The sequence below is a fragment of the Phodopus roborovskii genome, unplaced genomic scaffold, assembly GCF_943737965.1.
Source record: "Phodopus roborovskii unplaced genomic scaffold, PHOROB, whole genome shotgun sequence".
Classification (NCBI taxonomy): Eukaryota; Metazoa; Chordata; class Mammalia; order Rodentia; family Cricetidae; genus Phodopus; species Phodopus roborovskii.
This window is the reverse complement of record NW_026126541.1, coordinates 4,082,448-4,106,036: the sequence shown is the minus strand read 5'-3', so window position 1 is coordinate 4,106,036 and position 23,589 is coordinate 4,082,448. Positions and strand designations below refer to the sequence as shown.

Genomic DNA, 23,589 nt, shown 5'->3' with positions numbered 1-23,589 from the left:
GTGAGCACAGGGCCGCTGGTCCCGTAGGCATGTAGACAGAGTGAGCACAGGGCCGGTGGTCCCGTAGGCATGTAGACAGAGTGAGCACAGGGTCAGGAAAGTCAGTAGGTAGTAGCCAGACAGTGTGAGCATAGAATCGGGAAATGGGAAATTCAGTAAGTAGGCAGATAGTGGGAATATATAGACATACACCTGAGAAATGAGAACACATCAGAGAAGAAAAGAAAGAAAGAAGCCAACCCTGGTATACAAAGTGCTGGAGCAGCATGACTCACAATCACAAACAATCCGTGCATCATGTGGGACACGGTTTTGCTCACAGAAATAGACACAGCACTTATGCATTACTCAGTTGCACTGAGCCCTGAAAATATTATACTAAAGGCCAAATGCATAGGTGCCTGCATGCATGGTTCCATTCAGACCACGGAGATCCAGCTGGTGATAACGCGGGGTGGGGGGGTGTGGCTTGATGCACGGTCATCACGAAAAGGTCTGGGGTGTGTTTCTGCGGTGATAAGGGTGTTATAGATTTGGCTGGAGTGATAGGTTATCATAGACATGAGTAAACTAATGGACAATACTGTACCATTTGTTTCTAAATTATATATATTGTGTGGGTCTGTGTGTGGGTTTGTGTACCTGTGTGTGGGGGCACCCACCAAGTCCAGAAGAGGGTCAGCTCCCTTGAAACAGAGTCACAGGGAATTGGGAAAAGCCTGGCATGGGTGCTGGGAACAGAACTCAGGTTCTTGCCAACAGCAGTAAGTGCTCTACCAGCAGAGTCATCTCTCTGCATAAAATAAAAGATTATATAATAAATGCATATGAACACAGAAAACACACACACAAGCAAACATAGGAAAGGGTATTCAATGTCACTCAGAGTGACAGAAACCCAAGTTTAACTGCACAGATATTCTGGGCATGGTGAGGTCATGACAGAGTCTGATACTCTGTGGATGAAGGCGTGAGGAAGATGAGTCTCTGGCACTAGCTAATGAGACTAAACGAGCACTCTGCCACTGTGAGAACACACGTGTAGTCCAAGCCACTCAGAAGGCTGAGGCAAGAGGTTTGAGCCATCAAGACTAGCTCGGACAACAAAGTGAGACACCCCTCTACCCACAAAGACAGTGCAATCCCAACCTCCTACGAGAATAATCTGGCCAAATCTGTACAAATTCATAACACACACTAATAAAAACAAATCGTAGTAAGAGAAATCAAACAATGAAACGTGCAAGCAATCCAGCAGCTCCCTGGAGGTGCGTGCTGGGATACAGTCTCAGCTTGAATACAGGAGGCCTGCACGCCGGTGGCTGCTCCTGGGTGGACGGCTCTCAAAGAATGCCTAAGACCGAGACAAGGGACATTGAATCAGCAGGGATCCCCTGGGGCTTCATTTCTACTGTACTCCTTGGCTTTCTAGAACCTTGCACCAAAGGAACCGGAGAAAGCACAAAGAGGGTGAGAGGGGGAATGTGAGGGAGAAGGAACTCATAAGGTTACTAGAGGACAGAAAACCATCTGGAGGGTCAGGAGCATCCTTGACACATCGCCATTGAGGGCAGAACATGGGGCAGTTTGCATTCCAGCCTGAGAGCTCCTGCTGGAGCTCCTGATGCTCACTCACACACGCACGCGCACGCACGCGCGCGCGTCATCTGAGAGACAAGCATAGGACGTGCTTAAAAACCAGAGCAAAGGTGTGTCTGCATAAATGCACGGACAACGAAGTTAGCACACCAAGTTCTTTATAGGGCGGTGTGGCTCCCTAAAAGATTGTTTATACTATTTTAAATCATGTGAAGTAACTCTGACTGAAGAAAAAGAAAGAAAAGAGAATGAAAATGGAATTTTCTAGTAGGGCCCTCTTTGTCCTGGCTGTTGGGAGGGAAGCCTCCTTCCTAGTGGGAAATGGGATGAGGGCTGTGAGGTCTCACCAGGGTGTGTGTGTGTGTGTGTGTGTGTGTGTGTGTGTGTCTGTGTGTGTGTGTGCGCGCGCGCGCGTGTGCGCGCGCGGGCACATGCAAAGGCTGAGTACTTATTTTCAGCTGTGGACACTTATGAGGCTAGAGACTCCTGGCTCTGCTCCAGATCCAGGAACCCTGCTCTGGCCTTCGTCCTGGTCCCCTCCCTCTCCTGCCTGGTGGTATGAAGAATGAAGCGGACGGGATGGGAGCAGGGGCCTTGAGGCCTGGGCTTGGCTGACCTTCCATCTGTCAGTTCCAATCCAGTCATCCACTCAACCACAGGGGAGGCTGCAGGCAGCATGGGCTGCCCTGGAAGAACAGACCCTCCCAGACCCAGGGTCAGGTGACTGCCGAGGGCGAGCCTTCACTCTGTGGGCCCCGTTTTGGAAGGCAGCATTTGAGAGACAGAGCCATTGCCCTCATGGCGTAGGGCCTCTTCATCAGCCACCACCCCCATCCTTTCCTGGGGTGCACTGTGGCCGCTTGAGCTCTCCTTGCTCAGTAAATGGCCCTGTGTCTGCGGTCTCAACCCTGCTCCAAGCGATGAACCAACTTCATTGGCAATGTCTGCTGAGGGCTCTCTGAGAAGGGCCATTGTTCCTCCATTTAGGCCAGCTGTGAGCATGGACGAGGGACATTCATTACCCGAGGCATTTGCCAATAAATGAGAGACAGCTGTTGGGCTCAAATGGCGTGTGGCTGCACATTGCCTTTAGTGAGGTTTAGTTTCCAAGTGGGGACATCGTTTCTCCCAGATGCTCAGAAATGGGGAAAATTCTCGTCTTCCCCACCTAAGAGAGTTCATGGTCTCTCAATCACATACTGCATGAGGTGTCACGGGTACACACCGGCCCCCCCCAGTTTCATACCTCCATCTAGTCTCATACAGCAACAACCCAGGTATCAACCCCATGTGGCTACCTGTGAGCCTGTGTCCCACAGCAGGGTTGGGTCTCCATGCTCAGTAGGGACCCATAAAAGCACCAAGTCTGCCTGAAAGAGACATATGGAGAGCTTCACAGAAACTTCCAGAAGCCATTAGGAACAAAGCGAATGACTACCTGTGTGCCATGAACTCTGTTGGTGCACACTTTAAAATCTTAAGACTAGCCATGGAGAACAATCCAACAGGATTCGGGGAAGAGAAACCTGCCCACCCCCGTGGAGTGAAGTTGCTGTTAGAGGCCCCCTGTGGAGAATAGAACCCAGGACCAGGTTGTACTTAGAAAGGCTTCGGGAGGAAAGTGTGGGGCGGTAGCGTGCTCCCTGTCGTGAGAGACAGAACTAGCCTGGTGAGACCAGCACTTGACAGGGCACCCTGAGGAGCCTCCCCTCTGAGAAATGTTATCTCCTCAGAGTCCCTGCTTCAGCTGGACAACACAATGTGCCTTCCCTCATCCTGAAGCATACGCCAAGGTGGCTGCACCTGGCCATGACCTGATCCCCAGCAATGGCAAACCTAACCCTAGCTGCAGGCCATGTGTGGCCACCATCGCGTCAAGGTTGATGGGGTTAGCCCAGGCTGAGCGGAAGGCTGTAGAGGTGATCTACTACCAGGCTGCCTGTGAGCTGTTTGTTCTTGTTGTCTCTGGCTTCCATCCTCTTAGTCCTCACAGAAAAGATAGCAATGCTAACGCCTTCCCTGCCCCCACACCCAGTTGTGTCTGATTTTGCTGGTCTGGAATAAGATGAAAGTGTCTGATAGAAAAGCTTGGGGAAACCTTTTGTTAACATGCTTGGCTCAGCTGAGTTCAGAGAGGCGAGCCCAGCATTCCAGGAGACTTTGTGCCCTGAGCAAAGCAATGCCAAGAATGTCAATGAAAGGTTACAATGCACTTTTCCAATTCAAACGCTACCCTGCCAACCCCAGAGTGTACAGGAATCTCATAAAATGGAGGCTGGGAGTGTTACTGGGTGATTCAAGGTCTTCCCACCACTTTTCACGAGGCTGCAGGGATTAATCCAGATAATGGGCAGAGAGTGCAGGGGGAGGTGTCTCTGACGACTCAGTGCGTGCACAGGGTCACCATCGGGTGTGTGCAGCACGGCTTACACACACCTTCCGGTACCAAGCGTTTCCTGTGCAGCAGTAATAGGACAGGGACATTAAAGCCTCTGGTCCTGGTGACCCCATAGAGAAAAGGCCCGTCACAGGCCTTCTGACACGACTCCCTGAGGTGTTCGTGAAGGAGTGTAATGGAATGTACCTTGACACACTAATACTTTTAAATCTTTTCTCAAGATCTTGATCTTCGCTGGATACCAGAAGGCTGCAGCACTGGGAGCACAGGATGGGGAGTCCAGGCTACTGGCTGGGGGTCTCCCTGTGGTGAGACACTGCCGCATAGCGGGGAGCATAGGTGGGTTTACTCTCAGGAGGCCAGTCCTGTGTAGAGGGGCTAGCGCTGAGCCTGCCCCCGCAGCTGCAGCCAGGTCCAATCTCTCCATGCCCGGCAGCAACCTATGCCCACACCAAGGAAGCAGAAGCTGAGGAATGGTCAGACACAGCCCACCTAACACACAGTGTCCCCAAACAAAGATCCTTCTGAAATTCCAGCTACTGTGCTCACTGAATGGGTGATGCTCTTGTGACTTTCTGCCCTTTGCCAAGCAAAGACACTCAGGCTTCAGATAGGCATGCTGGCATGGAGGGCCTGCTGTGTGCAGGGGTGAGGCATGCTGACATGGAGGGCCTGCTGTGTGCAGGGGTGAGGCATGCTGGCATGGAGGGCCCCACTGTGTGCAGGGGTGAGGCATGCTGGCATGGAGGGCCCCACTGTGTGCAGGGGTGAGGCATGCTGGCATGGAGGGCCTGCTGTGTGCAGGGGTGAGGCATGCTGGCATGGAGGGCCCCACTGTGTGCAGGGGTGAGGCATGCTGGCATGGAGGGCCTGCTGTGTGCAGGGGTGAGGCATGCTGGCATGGAGGGCCTGCTGTGTGCAGGGGTGAGGCATGCTGGCATGGAGGGCCTGCTGTGTGCAGGGGTGAGACATGCTGGCATGGAGGGCCCGCTGTGTGCAGGGGTGAGGCATGCTGACATGGAAGGCCTGCTGTGTGCAGGGGTGAGACATGCTGGCATGGAAGGCCTGCTGTGTGCAGGGGTGAGGCATGCTGACATGGAGGGCCTGATGTGTGCAGGGGTGAGATAGTCTTTGCCAACCTGACTCTCCCTGCACCTTTCATCTCAAGCATGCTGTCATCAGTCTCAAAGGAGAGTCCACCCTCCGTGAGACCCAGGGAGAAGCTATGGGGAGTCTGCCACCCCCCATATCTATTCCAGCACTGAGGATGTGTTGGGAGCTCTCTGGCCTCCGCTATCATGGCACTGACTTCTCTTAGCCCAGAGCTGTACTCTGCCCTGCAAAGCTACAGTAGTTCCCCCCTTATATTTATGTTCGGTGTTTTTGTTTTGAAACACTTTCTTTTCTTAGCATAGGTTTCTTTCACCAGGTTTTGAAAACTGATTGCTACGGATCGGGGAAACTGAGGCTGTGGCAATAAAGAAGCAACAAGATAAACAATCTTCATACCGATAGGATCAAAGCCAACTCTCCATGATGAACTTGTATCCCTTCCCAAGCCAGCGCTCAAGGGCTGTGTTTCAGAGAGCAGAGACTGTGGGCACCAGAAAAGAACCATCGATCCAGCGTAGATCCAGTCCTGTGTGGCTTTATTACCATCCCTAGCCATTGGCACTCCCGGTCTCTAACCGTGACCTGAATATACTACCGGGCTCTCTATCCACAAAATCTCATTCAGTCCTTACGACCCCCACAGGAATATGGCATCATCAGCCTCTTCCTAATAAAGAAGCCGAGGCTCAAAAGTGTAACTGTCCAGGGCTGCTGGTGTCTGGCGCCTACAGGAACAGTGTCTATGAGCAGCCACAGACCTCATATTTTAACATCATTGCATTTCCCCGCAGCAGCACAGCCTGCAGACACTGAGCAGGAGACAAAGAACCTGATATTTAACGAGAAACACCACCTGGGAGGCTCAAAGGTAAAAGAACCTTTAGGCATCGTGGGAAGAATGTCAGCCATGTTCCGAGGGTCCTGGGAAATGATGCGGGATGCAGCATCTCTCTGGCTCTCACACACACCAAACGTCCTTGGTAAAATGTGGCTGACGGTGGTTAGTTTGCAGCCACGGGTTCTCAGAATGAGATACAAACCCGAGCATGTTGGCCTCTCTCTACCTTCCCTCTCAGCAACCAGCTCCTGTCTAACACAAGATGGCTCCAGAACTTGTGAACTTGCTCCTCCCTCCCGGCCCTCTCTGTAGGTAAGGCTCCTCCTCCCCACCGAAGTTTCAACTCAAGTGAATCCTCCTCAGAAGTTCTCCATGGCTACCCTGGCTGATGCGGGACACCACATCTCCATCCACAGACTTCTCTCCCGTTGTTGGGCTTTCTTTCGCATTCCTTATATCACTGCATGGACCTCCCTTGTAGAACTGCTGGCTGCTTTACAGCCCTCTCTGTCCTGCATGAGATATAAGTCAGGGTTCAAGCCTTCACCAACATCGTGCCCAAGCGAGGCTTTACACAGCAAGGCCTCAAAGTTCCTGTTGTATGAACACTTGGAGATATTGTAGGGCCATTGGTAATGCCATGATGACATCACAATTCCTTTGATCCAGAAAGGGCTGGTATGGCCTTGAGGTGTGTACATGTGAGCTTGGAAGAAGGCCAAAGATCTTCACTGTTGCATGGCTTGAAGACTCGGAACGTGGAGTCATGAGTGCGGCATCCAGGTCCAGAGATACAGAGCAGAAAGTGAGAACTGTCAGCCAGGTCAAGGCAGGGCAGCTAGAAGATTGGGCTGTGCATAACCCACCCCCAGCTTGGAGATCCAACAATGGAAACAGACCACCAAAGCTGACCCAGGGCAGCTCCCATTTCCTGAAAACATTGAGCTTCAGTCCTTGACCTGAAACAGTCAGTTTCACTGCCCACTCACCCGCCCACAACCAGGACTGTGAGCATTTCTCTTGTCCACGCTTAATGTCCCAGCAGCCCCAGGCTCTGCCTCCTGCGCCCAGGGAGAACACAGCATTGTGTGCAGTAATGGCTCCTCGCCATACATACCTTTGAGACTCAAAGGAGGTTAAGAACAAAACAAAACAGGAAAACAACTTTGAATCCAAATGGGAATAGAGACTGTGGAAGATAAAATTTCAGCGGTCAACTTTGTCCAAGTCAGACAGACCCAGAATATGAGTATTTAAATATATTGATTGCATACGACCATTTCACATATGCCGGGGGGAGGGGGGGGAGTAGAATGGGCCCTGGATTGCAGTCTAGTGACCTTATGTCCAGCCAGTCAGGTACTGGAAATAACAAAATCTACAGCTTCCCATTCAATGTGACCAACATTTGCATGCTGGCTGTCAGCCCTGACCTGTCCTTAGTAACTCAGACCCAGAGATGACTACAAACCAAGGCACTCATTGCAGCTGGTGGCAACTGAAAGATACCCAACTATCAAAGGCCAGCCTGACCATGCCAGGTGCCGGAGAAAGTGGTCAAGACTGCCCCCCATGCCCACCCCTCCCCTCTGTGGTGATTGGGTGGCTTCCCCCCACCCTGGCCCCCACTACGCTCTGACAACTATACTGAACGTTAGGATCTAGTGTAAGAATGGTCTCTTCTCACAGCCTCCTGGGAAACTGGCCTTGTGCAGGCCAGCAATTCATGGGGCAGGCTCGGGGCAGAGGAGCCCCTTGCCCTCCGATTTCTCAGCACACTGCTCCAGTGTCTTACACTGTTCTCCTCAGACTAATTCTGCTTCGGGTTAGAATTATATGTCGGCCCTGGTCCCATGGGTAGGATACAATATGTAATTTTTTTCACCCTCATGAACAGGCACTCTTGATCTGTGTTCTGCTAAATGTGGACGGCTTCATGGTTTTTAATGGCTAGAAATGCTACTGCAAAAGTCAACTCTCAGTCTTAAAGATCACCCCAGTGACAGAGAGCCTCGCCCCCACTCCTGACCACATCACCCTTGATTCTGCCCCGGGAACTTATCTTTGGTAATTTCCAGGTCGCATAGTAAATGTATGTTACAGTCAATGCAGTGCTCTGTCTTACTACACAGCCCCGTTGTTTCTTTAATCCCTTCCTAGGCAGAGGGGTGCATCCCCTGTGAATACTTGGCATTGCACAGTCAGCTGGGTTGGTCAACTGGAACATCTCTTTAGATACTTTGTTAGGTTCCTGGTGGCCTCTTTACCTGTAGATTCCCGTTAATACACTGTGTCTCTTTTTGAGAATTCTGCTTAATAACGGTTGATTTGTAGGAACTCCTTGCAAATCTGAAAAGTCAATCCCTTGAAGATTTTAGATGTTGTAACTATGACCCCACCACCACCAGTTCTGCTAGCTGCCTGCTGACCATCTCAGGGTAGCCTCAGACTAATGGAGACCTTAACTTTGAATACTTAAGGAAACCTAGGACAACAAAGTTTCTCAAGCAACCCATTTCTACTTTGTGAGCACTCAAAACACGTCACACAGACTTAGAAGCTGTGGACACAAAGAATAACGTTTGTAACCCTCAATGAGTACATATTATCCATTAATTAGAGCATCAACACAACGGCTGTGGCCTTTGAGAACTATGCAAGGTATATACTGAGGGGGGCTAAAAGCTGTGTGTGTGTACACACACATGCTTTGGGAAAGGTGATATAGTCAAGGCATCCAGACTGAGTAAGCACTGACAAACAAGCTTGCCAGGCAGTCAGTCCTGAGGGGACGTCATTCTAGCCCAATGGTCAAGCATCTGCAAGAGTCCACTGTGGATGTCTACAAGGAGTCTGGTGTGCCTCTAGCACAGAGCGGCGTCGGATCGCTGCAGAGGCTGGACGTAGGGAAGTGAACCATGGGTCAAAGAGGCCCTCTTCAGTACATTTCAGGGGCCAGCACAGGTCCTTGCTTCCCATTGGAAACTTACTGCAAGCAAGCACTCTCTATCCAAGGAAGAAGGCCTGGTCAGAGGTCTGGGGAAATCTGGGCTTGCCTTAGTTACGGTAACAATGTGTTCCTGTGTCTGAGAGACAGACAGAAAATACTGGAAAGACAAGGATTCCTGTGCATCGAAGTTAGCAGTACCCATGGGTAGGAGACATTCACTGAGCAGCTTAGAGCGCCCTGAAGCGTGCGTTCCCTTTGTGCTTCAGTTCTGGGCCACAAAATTCCCCAGTGCCCAGTGTACCTGAGTGGGAAACGCAGGGAGCGAAGCCATTACCGACACACTGGGATCCTACCCAAGACCCCGCCAGCGCCCTCCTCAATCTTCGTGTTTTCACACTCTATAAAGGCAATTTTTAAACAGCCATCGATAGAGAATGCTTTCTCTAAGCTGTCGACTGTTTTTTGCTTTTTCTCCAACCAGGGGAGAAATGCACACACGTAGATACCCAGCAGCCACTGACGAAGGCGTGTGGGAGGCCATAGTCAAGTCCCGCTAAGCCATCAGGGCCACACCTCCCTCTCACCTTCAAGCTGCTCAGCAGCCTTCCCCGCGCCAGAAAACCATCTTCTTCTGGTCAATGTGCTTGTTATTTCAGAGTATTAGATGGATGCTCAAGGACACAGGGCTGCTTTTAGTCATCCCCTCCCACCCTGCACACCATTCCTGAGATCTGTAAATGCTCACATCTGCAGACAGAGAAGACGGCAGCTGGACCCCAGCAAGGCAGATGCCCCACGCCTTTCCACCATCCCAAAGCTGTTCCCAACACAACCCTACATCATTTCACGCCGAGAGGATTCCCAGCCCCTATTGCTAAGGACAAGAACAACTGTCTCCAAGGTCACCTACATTCCTGCGGTTCCAGTATGGGACAAAAGACCAACACTTATATAATACCAAAATCCATGTCAGGGTGAACGGGACTGACCCACCCCTTGCTCTGGTTAGGTGGCCCCATGGGCACCAGCAGAGAGCCCTCTTTCGCCTCCCTCCACACTCAGAGTACAAGCATCCCACAACCTCGTCGATAACAGCAGACCAAAGCTCACAGGCTCTCCTTCATGTGCCAGGGAAAGCAGCAAGTAAGGACAGGCATTTCGGGGAGAGGAGGTGCTTCTGGAAGGTCCCATCCCAAACGCAGCAGCTGAGATTCTCCCTCTGAGAACAGAGCAGCCTCCCCTCTCTCAGAATAGCAGCTAAGCAGCAGCCCGGCAACACCTGGATCCCATAACTCTCAGAGATCTGATCCCGGTCAGAAGTGTTTCCAGCTACTACACACACCAAGCCACCATCATGTGATGGAGATGGGTGCTTGCCCGCTGGGAAGTCAGGAGGTCAATGGGAAAAATTATTTTAGTCTGTGCCGAGCCTTCATGTTTGGAACTTCTATCCAAACAATGCAGAATTCTCATGCCCGGTCCCTCCTCTGGGAGGGTGGTAGGAGGGGCTGTACACTGGCTGACACTGCAACCCTCCCCTCCCCTATGGCCTGCAGGTCACACTGCTACTAAAGACAGGGGGGCAGGAAGAGGACAAACTCTACTTATGATACAGCAGCCTGCAGAAAGCTAGATGGGGTTTCAGGTAAGTGAGCAGAATGCTCGCTCCCGATGGATAGAGCAGGTAGGGAATCCCCTCCATTCCCCAAGAGGGAATGCTGAGCTAAGCCCAGCTGCTCTGAGTGCCTCTCTGAACTCATGCTCCATCTCTGAACAGAGCTGGCGTGACGGAGAGTGGGCGGGGCAGACAAGTATCCCTGGAACATACATCATGGAGAAACCCAAATCCACAAAGCCGTCCTCTGACACATACACACGTCATGGAGCGTGTGCACCCCATCCCCCACCCCTCTCTCTCCCTCAAGTAATAAATAAATTATTTTGAAGAAAGAAGAGAACAGACTAGGGAGACAATAAAGATGGTTGAACAGTAAATGTACGTTGAGAGGAAGAAAGGGGTAAGGGGCCGGCTGCCAAAGAAGGTATGGGCTTCTATTCCCCTAACAGGACCCCTGGGCACCCCAAGCCACACTTGCACACATTGTGTTAGGATGTGTCCTTCTGGCATCCCCAATGCCAGGTCTCAAGACATGTGTGGTGGAGGTGATGTGAGCCACAGACAGATTTCCGAGGACGCCAGAGAGACGCTCAACTTACACAGCTGAGTTTCCCATGGTGGCTCCCTCAGAAGGCTACCAAGAGCTCTAGAAATCTGGAACAGTCATAGGTCTGTGCTTCAACTACACATGCCTGCCTTATACAACATGAGCTTCGGCCTCAAGTCCCCAATACCGACCATGGTACAGGTCCCAATCTCTAAAACACACGTCAAGGTCAAGGTGCCAAATAAGCTCTCCAGGCAGTCCCGCGTGCATCAGGCCAGTGGATCAGAACTTACAGAGCCTGATGAGGTCGCCGGCTTCGAAGAGCCCAGTATGGTAGGACACAGGGTGAAGATGCTAATGACCACCCTTGGTGTCTGAAGGACCAGAGGACCTGCATCGGGCACCCAAGCAGGAGGCATGAGGCTATCTGATGTTTAGTGCTCCTGCCAGACACCTTCTGCTCATCTCCTGAATTCCTCCCACTTGTGAAAAGTATAGCTGTATTAGTTACTTTTTGCTGCTGTGATAAGACACTCTGACCAGAAACAACTTGGAAATCCACAGAAGGGTTTATTTCATCTTACATTTCCAGTCATAGTTAATCACTGAGGGATGTCAGGGCAGGGACCATGGAGGAGCCCTATTTGCTTCAGCTACATTTCTTACACGGTCCAGGCTGACCAGTCTAGGCATGGTGCCATCCACCAGTGGCTGGGCCCTGGCACATCAATCATCAACAAAGACACAGACATGTCCGCAGGCCACTCAGATCACTCCTCAGTTGAGGCTCCCTCTTCCCAGGTGACTCCAGGTTGTGTCACCAGACAAGCAGAAGGTATTCTAAACCACGCTGCCTCTATTTGCAGACAGACGGTACTGTGAACTACATTGTCTATAGGTTTCCAAAGACGTGCCAGCTGGGCATGCCACAAATGTCCTCATAATGCAAAGAACAGCAGGGTAGGGCCTGAGTACATAGAATCTGGGGTTATGACAGAATATTTACCATAGGACAACCAAGACTACAAAGATGGAGTTGAGCTGCCCCAGGCAAGCTTGCCACCCAACAGTTCCTGGCCCTGCAGCCAGGGAGGGACACCAAGCGCCCTAGCAGAAATCCTTTCCAAAAGGACCACATTTGAAATTCAGTAAATCAGCTCAATATGTTCTCAGACTGTGGGTATTAAATAAAAGAAGCCAGTGAAACCTTCAAACAATAAGCACATTCAACATAATCTCTCTTTCTGCCCCCATCTGGGACTCGAATACAGTTAACATGAATAAATCCTCTTGTATAAGAACTGGGGGGGGTTAAAAAGAGGGTGGAAAATGGGAGGAAATGGCAAGACTCCAACTTGCTAATCTCACTGGATGTGACGGCTCCCCACACGCCAAGGATGTCACTGCAAAAGGCTAACCCTGAGAGGGTGGTCCTCACCTGCAGACAGGTACAGTAGTAACTGGAGCCCCCCTTACCCATGTACCCCCAAACACCCCTTTATATAACCTGGCTCTCCAGGCTTTGTCCTCACACCAGAAGCAGACTGCAGAGCTCCCCCAAAGTTGGTCCTTCTAGAACAGGGGAGCCGGCCACAGCCAGACCTGACCCCGTTTTCAGGACGTCTCAGCAGGAATAGGTCCAAAAATGCTGCTTGGTCACTGTAACCCACTCGCTGCCAACAGACACCAGCCTGTGGTTCTGCTGGGGTGCCCAGGAGGTGGGACAGAATTGCCTTTGCGGGGACTAGGGGTTCAAACACGTCAGTGTCTGTGTAGAATTCTCCAGTGTAATTCACATTTGAACATGACCTTTACACATAATCTTCATAGACACATGCCCCATGGATACCCAACACATTATTCTTAATAAAGATGTGAAGACTGGCCCCAGCTGGCTAGGGTATAGAACCAATGGAATTCAACCAAAGAACGGACCAATTCAACACGCTTGATTCAGAAAGGGAACCCACCAGATAAGTATGGCGAAGGATGAAAATTTAGCTCCCGTGTTGCAAGGCCCTGCCCTGCCTGGGGACATCCTCTACATCACCTGGGACTAGGTTGTATCATTTTAGTCTCCCATGACTTCTCCCCACTCCAAACAAAGCCTGGCATAATATTTGCCAATAGAAATCCCAAATGCCGGAAAGTCAACAAAGAACGGACTGTGGTGCAGCCTGGCCACTCCATTCCAGTGCATCTGCCTTCCCAGTGAGAAGACGTACAGGGATATCGCCACGGTCACCACGGCAGAGCCACCGCGTGAGAGCATTCAGGGCCCTCTTGGGCTCACCTGCTGTCTGGCATTTAAGAGAACGGATCTTCTAATGAAAGCAAAGCTTCCATCACCATACGTTTTCTAGACGTCTCCACTTCTTAGGATACAGTCAAAGACGAGTCGTTGTGCCTCAGACCAGAATTCTGCTCTACCACCAGCAGCACCAAGGGTCCGTTTCCACCGAATCCCTATAATGACGATGCACAGTATTTTGTACATCCTCCATCTAACATGGCAGCACCATGGTCTGCAGGGGGCACGGGTGTGCTTTTGTTCACAAAAGCAGCGACTTGATTTGTATGGCCACGTGATGGCCAACAGCAGCAGGATTGCCCTGTCAAGATGGACGCATGTGAGGGCCACATGGGAGGGCACCCCAGGGCCTGCAAAGCGTTTGTAAAAGGCAATTTTACCAGTTCATGCACAGAGGAAAACCTGCCCTGTTAACTGGACAGTACACGAAGTTGACCAACCGCAATAAGGAGGTAGGACATTTCTATCATTTGTGACACCTACTGTGGTATGTCCCATTGCGGGCCACCCCATCCCCCAGAGCAGCCTGGTACCTACAGAACAGATTCTCTTTCTCTGTAGGTATTGTGGCCTTTTCTAGAAAGCTGTGTAAGCAACCTGAACAGTGCAGACTCCAGAGCCTGCCTCCTTTCACTTAGCATCCTGGAAACTCTCAGAGGACGGTTACAACTACTTTTTAGTTTCAGACTTTTACTTTCTTTTTTAACAATTTATTTGCATGTACATTGGTGTTTTGCTTGCAGGTATGTCTGTATGAGGACATTGCTTTCCCATGGAACAGGAGTGAGCTGTCCATGCTTGCTGGGGATTGAACCCAGGCCTTCTGGAAGAGCAGCCAGTGCTCTTAACCACTGAGTCACTTCTCCAGCCCTGACTTTCACTTTCTTGTTGGAGAAAACACTGGGCTCTGGCTCACCTTTGCTGTGAAGATTCAGAGAGATTCAACAGCTGAGGTTCTGGAATAGGGTGATCTCACGCCTCAGTTTTCCAGGACAGACTTTCCTGGGAGGTCGGGTTCTTCGAGGCAAGACCAAAAAAGCCCCAGCAAGCTAGACGGGCTGGTCGCTTGACTTGGGAAAGCCACCTCCAAGGGTCGATTGCCCCATAGCTCCATGGAATTCCTTCTGAGCACAGCTGGGTAGTCTCTCCAGCTAGCAGCTGGCTCTATTTCCTTGGTTTAATTCAGTCTCCTAGTGCTGACAATCCATAGGCATGCAAGGCCCTCCACCAGGCCCACAGCTGGCCTGGAGTTCCTGGGAAGCCTATCTGAGCTTCTGTGACCTCGCCTTCACTTAGGCCCCAGGGAGACCCCTTGACAGCAGCTGCCATGTCTAACCCTATCCACCCCAGCCCAGAGCCATGCTGGCTCCGCCCACATGTCTGCGCATAATTCTCTATACCCTTCACATGGCTGAGTTTCCGCTTAGTTTATTTGGAGATTAAGTAGAGAGAAAGTGAAAATCAAATGACAGAATATTAGCAAAGAGCTCAAAGCTCCTGTGGGAATTCATACGTTTACCCTTACAGTAACTCAGTGAGTTATCATAGAAAATTAGGCAGGACCAGGATACAGGCTGAGGAGCCAGCAAGTCCTGTCTATCATCCTAGCTAGCATACCTAGAAGGATGCAGTTGGTGCCTTCTGGGAAGCAAGGATGCTTTGCCAAACTTTAAAAAGAGTGCACACAGCTACAGCCTAAGTTAACTAAGGACCACACTACAGAAGTACCAGCGATACCACTATCTGTCCCCTGACAGAACACAACACCATCCTCAACAATTTACCAATGGCTCTTGGGTTATTTATTCCACCAGGTGCCTGGGGGTGGGTTAGTGATAAGTAATTTACTCATACAGAAACAAAGCTCAGGAAGATTAATTGACTTGCCCAAGGTCGCACAGTATGTTAGTGGCAAAAGGCAGATTAGAAGCTACAGCCCTGTGTGCCTGGGCCAGAGCCTGGCTCCATGGTGTCCCTCTAGCCCGGCATCCACAGAATGGGCTGATCCAGGTCTACACCCACCCATGGGATCCTGGAGGCCAGCTGAGCTGCTGCAGAGGGCACAGACAGGCTCATACTCACAAGCAGAGACCTGGAGGATCCTTCTCTGCGCCACCAGACAGCAACACCCCTGTGCTGGAACAGATAGAGAGGGGGCTCAAGTGGCTGCCGAGGACAGCGCAGGAACTTCCTTCCCACTTCTGGAATTTGGCTCAAAGATTTTTGCTTCATTTCTTTTCCTGAGCCAGGTCTGCTCTGGAGAAGCAAAGCATGAGACAACATGTAGCCGCCCATTTTTCCTCACTGTGAGGGACCAAGGGCTGGGCATGGTCTCTGGGGAGACACAAACTCCCTATCTCGACAGAATTTAGCCTAGCAGGGAAAGCAGATCTGCACACAAGACTAAGTAACATCAGCTCAGGACATTTGTGTGATGTTTCCCATGGTATGGAAGCCATGATGGTTTTGTGGAAGATAAACATGGGACTGGGGGGCGGCGGTTAAGTCAGCAAGCTGACCCCTTCCTGGCATAAAAACAGACGGGATTATGACATTGCTTCCAGAACCTTTTTTCAGCACGAATGCTCTTTTTACACACTCATCTCCTCATAGCCTGTCACTGACCCTGTGATCTGTTACTCCCCCTCTGCGGACTCAGTAGCCCAGCCTCTCAAACCGGGCTGACTCATCTCCTTTAAAACCCTCGCTCTGGCCTTAACTATCTTTGGAGACACAGTGACATTCAAGTCCTTCAAACACGAATTCCTTCCATACTTGATCGCATTCTCTTTCCCAGTAAGTCTGCGACTCCCTGTCCCTCAACAGGAAATCGGTTTTATTTATAAGAATCACAATCCTAAACTGACCTTTGCCGGCAGCCCCACCCCCACCCCCTTCCTCCCTCACTCCACTCTCTTCCCAAGCACATTCTCCCTCTGAAGGGTCCTCAGTAACCACAGAGCAGTGAGCCTAGGCCAGGGACAAAGGGACACATGACAGCTGCTTTCCAGACGGGGAAACCGAGGCCTGGAAAGATCAGTGACTGGCCCAAGGGAGGACAGCATGTAGGTCACCGAGTCTCTGGGCTGCTGTGTCCCGCACTCTGCCACCATGCCTCCCCGTCTGGTGGCAGCAACAGTGACCTTCTCCCTGACTTGGGAGGAGTCTCCCTGCCCTGAAGGACAGATGCCTTCCGAGGAGCATTTCCCATCATTAAAGGGGTTTGAAGGAGAATCCGCACAGCCCTCTCAGCTTTGAAGTTCCCTGGCCCATCCTGGCCCTTTAATTGTGCTGGAAGCAGCCCAGTTCCCAGGGCTTGTACCCATCAGGAGAGGGGAAGGGCCCAAAGCCGAATTCCTGGCTCCTGGTTCTTCAGCGCCAACATGACCTCTCCCACTTTGTTTCAGACCATTTCACTGCCAGGCTCCCACACAAAGAGCTTCAAAGCCAGGCATGCCCAGGGTCAAGTACAGTGAGCAAACCCGGAGCTCAGGCCTGCAAAGCATGCAGACATGGTCTTAAACAGTGTCCATGCACCTCTCTTCAAAGCCTACACTAGCTGAAGGCCAATCATACCTTATCTCTGCACGAACCAGAAGATTCACCGAGATGACGAGGGAGCATACACACGAGTTCTTTCCACACTCGCTGGCCTCACTTCTCAGGCTTGAGGATGTGTACTGAATTCTGGTTGGTCTCAGAGCCAGCCAACCCAAGATCCACCACCAGGGGAATGCTGTGTTGTTGATGATGTGTTTTGTGTGTTTCAGCCTACAACAGCTGCAACTGCATTAAATGTGTGCTGACTTCTTCACCATCATTTCCTAAACACTACAATACAGCAACTGCAGGCATTGTCATCTAGAGACGGAGTAAAGCAGTGAGAAGATGTTGTGCCTCACATGCAAGTCCTGCATCACTTTAAGGACCTGAGCAGCAGCAGATCTTCGTGTCCCTAAAAGCAGTTCCTCTGCAGAGCAAATGGACTCTGTGTGTGTGTGTGTGTGTGTGTGTGTATGTGTGTGTATCTCTGTGTGTGTGTGTGTCCTCATGCATGTGTGCTCCATTGTGTGTATGCGTGCTCATGCATGTGCGCTCCATTGTGTGTGTGTGTATGTTCATGCATGCACACTATGCATGCACGCTCCACTGTGTGTGTGTGTGCGCGCGCGCACGTGCTCATGCATGTGCACTCCATTGTGTGTGTGTGTACATGAGCCTGCTTGTGCATGTGTGCATGCTTGTGTGTGTGTGTGTGTGTGCTCATGCATGCATATCCGTGTAGGCCAAAGGCTGTCAGGTGATCTTCCTCAATTTCTCTCCACCTTATGTTTCTTTTAGAAGTTACAAATAGTCTCATGGGGACTTGGAGCTTGCTCTTTCAGCTACACTGGCCAGCCAGCACACACCACATATCTGGCTTGTTACGTGGGTGCCGGGGTTATGAACTCAGGTCCTTATGGTTGCATGGCAACTGTCTCCCCAACTTCCTCCTCCTCTATTTCTCTACTTTGATTTTTCTTGTCTTTTTAAAGTAAATGTGATTCTCAACTTTGGATTACATTCAGGGTGACCTGAAGACCTTTGAAAGCCGCAGTGCCCAAACCACGCTCCTTAGACATTGAACCCCGAATGGCTGATGGACCCCTTCATATCCTCACCGCCCCAGGCCCACACACACCTGGTTCCATCTACAGCTAAGGATAGGCGCCACTGCTTTTAGGGCAAACAACAAGGAACAAGCCTAGCTAGCTCTTGGGCACGGAGAAAAGACGATCCCTGAAGGGGAACTGTAAGTTATCCATCTGCTTTATTTCCCTTGATATTTTTTCTTCTTTTCAGACCCTTCCTGACCACAGCTCTCAAGATTCCCCAGCAAGCTCTGAACATGTCGTCTTCTGGACGATGTTTCACAGCTCCCTTCACCCTCCTGAGCCATAAAGTCACCTAAGGAAACGGTGACCTGACTACAAAACCAAAGGCTACCAGGGAAGGAAGATTCACCCCCCACAACCATTTTAGACAGGCCTGCGCCCATCTAAAATGAAGTCTGCACATCGCAGCCAGGCCAGTTAGGATCCAAGTGTGATGCAACTTCAGGAAGCCTCAGCATGATGTTCCAAGTGTGATCCACGGATACTAGGTCAGTCACATTTGGCCCTGGACCCACTCACCAGCTGGGAGAGCAATAGGAACCAGGATCCTTGACTGCATGGGGTGAGGTCAGCCAATGGGCTCACGCACAGGGATACAGGATGCTCTTAGGAGAGTCATAAATATATAAACACTCAAGGATGGGAAACTTTTCAAGGCACCCTGTAGGCCTTGGCAACGAATCTTGGGACACTTGTAGGGGTCTCGCCGCGTATCCGGTGACAAAGAGATTCACATTCGAGGTGTAGTGACTTTACCAACATTTTATAGAAATTTCTAGAAAACCTCCATTCCTCTGAGAAGGGACCCTCACTTATTCCCACACAACCTTACCTTTGCTTGAGAAAGCTTTGGTGATCTAGCTTAAGGGGTTGGAAAGAGCTGGAAGAAAAGTTTGGAAGGTCTTTTGTTTGTTTTGTTTTGTTGTATTAGACAGAGGGTGATGTTTCAGCCAATCGTAAGCTCCCCCAAGACAACTGAACATAAGCCTGAGCTACTTAGGGACAGGCACAATGGATAACAGGGAGGCTGTGGACATGGAAAACATCTTTCTCCTACCACAGCAGCTTTCAAGTTAGAGAAAACACCTTTGGACTCTGAAGATGATAATGAGCAATTCTACCCATGTGGAAAAGAGAGCTCAAAATCGGAAATTTTGAAATATAAAAGCATTTACATTTTAGGAAAAAAGTCAGATACCATCAGAATTCTTTGATCATTTTTACATAAGTTCCAGGAGCCCAGATAAATATTGTTTTTCTCTTTAACTTTATCATTTAAACCACTATACCTTTTTGTTCCAGTAACTATTCAGTCATACGTGTGGGCTGGAGCTCAAACCCAGGGTCTTGCACGTGCCAGGAAAGCACTCTAATAACCCAAAACCTTAACCAAAAAAGTAAGGGCCCCAGTGTCTGAGAAGCAAGAGTAACCTGGTCCAGGCCAGGGTCCTGGCTTACTAGCCATGGAGCATAGCATTCATTTTTCAAGTTCCCAAAGCTCGACTCATCTGCCTCTCCTGAATGAGGTAACCCAGTCACAAAAAGAGGAACATGGAATGTACTCGCTCATATATGGATTTTAGACCTAGAGCAAAGGATCACCAGCCTATAATTCACACTGCCATAGGAACTAGGATACACGGTGTATTCTAAGAAATTCATATAAAGTCCCTCACAGAAGGGGGAAGGGACAAGTCCCCCAGAGCACAGGGGAAGTGGGGGGGGCAGTGAATGGAGAGAGAAGTAGAAGAAAGAGAGGGGGAGGAGAGGAAAGCACATGCAACTAGGAAGATTGAGTCAGGGTAGAAATAGAAGACGAGAGAGAGAGAGAGAGAGAAAGAGAGAGAGAGAGAGAGAGAGAGAGAGAGAGAGAACATAAAAGAAGGAGCCACTATTGGTTTGAAGAGAAAACTGAACCTAAAGAAAGGTCTAGAGACCTACAAGATGGACTCCAACTAACAATTTAAGCAACCGTGGAAAGGCTACCATAAATGCCCTTCCCGGATAGTGAGATCAACAACTAACTTATCCACCATCATGGAGCCCTCATCTAGTACCTGTTGGAAACAGAAGCAAACACCCATACCTAAACAGAGTCGACCTAGAATCCAGATGCAGGGGGAGAAGACAAGACCAGGTTGCAGAAACACATAGAGACAGCTGACCTGAACAAGGAGGAGCTAACGGGCCCCCAGACTGATAGCTGGGAATCCAGCATGGGACTGACTCAGAACCCCTGAACATCGGTCTCAGCCAGAAGGACTGAGCAATACTAAGGACCTCAGACAGTGGAGCCAGGATGTATCCCTGGTGCACAACAGGACCGTGTGGACTCATCCCCCATGGAGGGACACTGCCTTAACCTAGAGACAGGAGAGAAGTCCTAGTCCCTACTTCAAATGACTTGACAGATTTACATGACCCCACCTGGATAGCATTGCCCTACATGTGGAATGCGGGTGGAGGGATGGGAGGGGAGGGTGGTCAGGGTGCATGTGTGTGGGGGGGAACAGGACAGGGTAGGAGAGAGAGAGAGGGAGAGGGAACTGGGATTGACATGTAAAATTAAAAAATAATAAAAATTAAAAAAAGAATATAGAGCTATCAAATAAAGATAAGTAATCTTAAAAAAAAAAAAAAAGGAGAATGTAACAGCTTGGGGAAGAAGATCCCCACATACTTCCCAGAAAAAATTAGCAGATATTCACAGCATGACATCAGAGAGATTTGAAGCCATTTCTCCCCAGAGTCCAACTGAAGAGGGCTGGTTGGATATCTTTTGCAACCCAGGTAATCCTCAAGTCTATCCATCATTTCTAAAATGAACACTGACCCAAAACCAAGTTCCCTTCAATTACCTGGAAGCCCCTAACTAAGCCTGGTGGTGGACGAGATTTTCAGCTCCCAGGAGAGAAAGATAAACTAAGCTAATTTGATCCTGTCAAGGGCCAATTCAGAAACTACACGAAAACCTGTGGATGACCCCTGGGCTAACACTCCCCCACCTGGTGCCTGTTAACTAACTTGAATCAGTGTGCTTCCTGGGCAAAGTAGCTTGCAACTTGGGTCCTTCATTTGGGGCCAAGATCTGCGTCAGCTTCACAATCTGAGGAGCCGAAGGGACCTTGGAAGCCAGCATTTCCAGTGAAAAGGCACCCAAGGCCTCAATTCCCCCCTCCATTTAACAGCCCCCCCCCCCTTAAGGCCAGAGGCCCAGGGTGGAGGTGAGAGCAGGACATTTCACCAGGAAAGGGGCTGTGGCCTCCAAGTGTTTCAGACTGCATGAGGGCCATTTCAGCCTTTCCCGAACAAAACTGACCACATTCCACCAAAACTCACATAAGACCACCCGGTTAGACAGGGGAGAGAGGTCCCAATGAGAGGTCAGGGAAAGATACTGAACTTTGCATTTGCCGAGTGATTTCCTCTGCCGCCCCTCCCTCACCCCAATGACCTTAGCGCCTAGACCCATTTACAGGTAACTCTGCGGTTACCTTGGTCACTAATAATCCCGATGAGAAGGTGCAAAAGGAAAGTCAAAAGATTTTACTTGTTTAGGGCAAGATTCCTTGGGAATCTGAGCATTCCCCTTATTACCCTCCCACGGGAAAAGAAATTTAGAGGCAGAATTTCCTCTCGCAGGTTTAGCCTCAACAACCCCTGAAAAAAAAGTCAATGCAACAGGGTTTTCCCAGAGGAAGACAAGTGGCGAAGCACCGAAATATCCGCTTCAGGGGCAGCACTTTGAACCCCCTTTTCAAAGGACCTACTATCCGAGGCTTCTGGACTCCGGCCCCTGGGCTCCAAAACCCTTCGGGCATATCCGGGCCGGCCCGCCCACCAGGGTTTGGCCAAGATCCCTGGCCACAGCCAAATCCAAGCTCGCTCAGCTGCCAGGACGCCTACAGGCGCTCCACCTGCTGGGCAGCCCACAGGGCTCGCAACCCACACCCCTTGCAGCTTGGTGGGGGGGGGTGCATGGTCCGCAAGGGGCTCAGAGAGGCACGGATACCAAGCGGTGGAGAGGAGAACCTAGCCAAGAACAGCAGCTTTCCTTACCACCCGACAAGACTTTTCCGGGAATCTGCCAGAAGCCCCTCAGCCAGGTAGCACCCACCTAAAGCACGCTACAACTCGCTCTTCTGCCCTCTCACTGTAGAGACCTTGCTTGGGCCCCCTCGACTGAAGACATCTTTTCCCGAGGCAAACGGGGGGGGGGGTGACAGGATGACTCCGGACACACCCTTGGTTCTCCAACAGGTGAGAGCTTCACCTTGACCTCCAGACAGAGACCCCAGGCGCCCAGAAAGATCAAAGGACCGCGTTTTACTTCTAGGAGCCGAACCCCGAACCCGCGGCGCCTCGGTCACCCCCTCTTGGGCTTAGACAGCCAATTCTGGTCACCTGATTCGGGGCGACAAACTCCTCCCTCTTTCCCCGGAGCAAGCAGGTGCGCCCAGCGCCCTCACCTTTGTAGCGCTCCATCCCGGCCACGGCGTGCGCCCCTGGCGCTGCTGCGATCCGCTCCGCACGGCGCTCTCTGCGATGGGTTCTGAGCCCGGACTGCGCGCTGGCCCCTCCCAGTGAGGTCACGCTCGCCGCCCGACCTCCCGGAGTGGCCGCCGCGCCCCCAGCCCTCCGATCCCGGCTCCACCCGGGCGAGCCGCGGGTTCTCCGCAGCCGGTCGGGACAGTTGCCGCTCGCGCCCTCGCGCACCCAGCGCCGGGCTCCCCGCCCCGGCCGCAGATCACTTCCTCCAAGTCAGTTCGAGGGCGGCGGCACGAAGGGGAGAGACCGGGACGTCCTCAAAGCCTGGGGGAGGCTCCGGAGCAGCGAGCTCCTAGGTCTCCACCAAGATCTGGCTTCTCAAGTGCGGGGATTGCGAACCCAATGCCGGGAGGAGGAGACTGAGGGCCGGCGAGGAGGTGGAGGCGGTCCTAGAGCGCCTCCTGCTTGAGCCCTCGAGCCAGTGCGCTCGTGTCCTGTGCCCTCCAGGTTGCACCACTTGAGCACAGAAGAGCCCTGCTAGCCTGACGCCTGTGGATCGCCTCACAATTCAGGGCCCAGGAAAACATCTATCTGCAGCCTCTTCCCTGCCCCCCCCCCCGGCTTTAGGGGCGTCTGCAGCCGAGGCTTTCCTGGGGAGGACTAGAGCCTCCTCTGCAAGCTTGGACTTCCTGAAAAGATGGCACCTCCTGTCCTGAGGTCGCCTTGAGTCCGATTGTCCACTTGGTATCACCTCCACCGAGGAACCGTTTCCATCCTCCTCCAGTCCTTCCACAATTCCTAAATCCTCCCCAAAGATCCGAGCTTTTCTTTAAACTTTCGGGTTTTCATTTTCTTTAAAACATGCTGTGTGCCGGATGCTTGGTTTCTCCACAAATTTCCCTACTTCCTGGAAGAGACACTCAGGGAAGTTTCGTTGTTGTTTTCTGAGAGACTTCTTCATGCTTCCACGGAGCAGAAGACATTCTGTTCCCCACCCCCCAGCCAATTGCACAAAAACTCCTCCTAGTTACAGAAGCAGTTCACGGGACAGAGCTGTTCACATGGACAGCCC

At 51.1% G+C, this 23,589-nt stretch overlaps 1 protein-coding gene across 1 annotated transcript in view; it reads right to left on the bottom strand.

Annotated features, from left to right (window-relative positions):
* Window positions 1–22,839, bottom strand: part of Afap1l2 (actin filament associated protein 1 like 2) — a 102,426-nt gene extending 79,587 nt beyond the window's left edge. Inside the window, exon 1 of the mRNA XM_051199736.1 lies at window positions 22,499–22,839. Within this exon, the coding sequence (XP_051055693.1) occupies window positions 22,499–22,514 (16 nt within the window). The 5' untranslated portion in view covers window positions 22,515–22,839. The remainder of the gene's footprint in view (window positions 1–22,498) is intronic.
* Window positions 22,840–23,589: the final 750 nt, after the last annotated feature.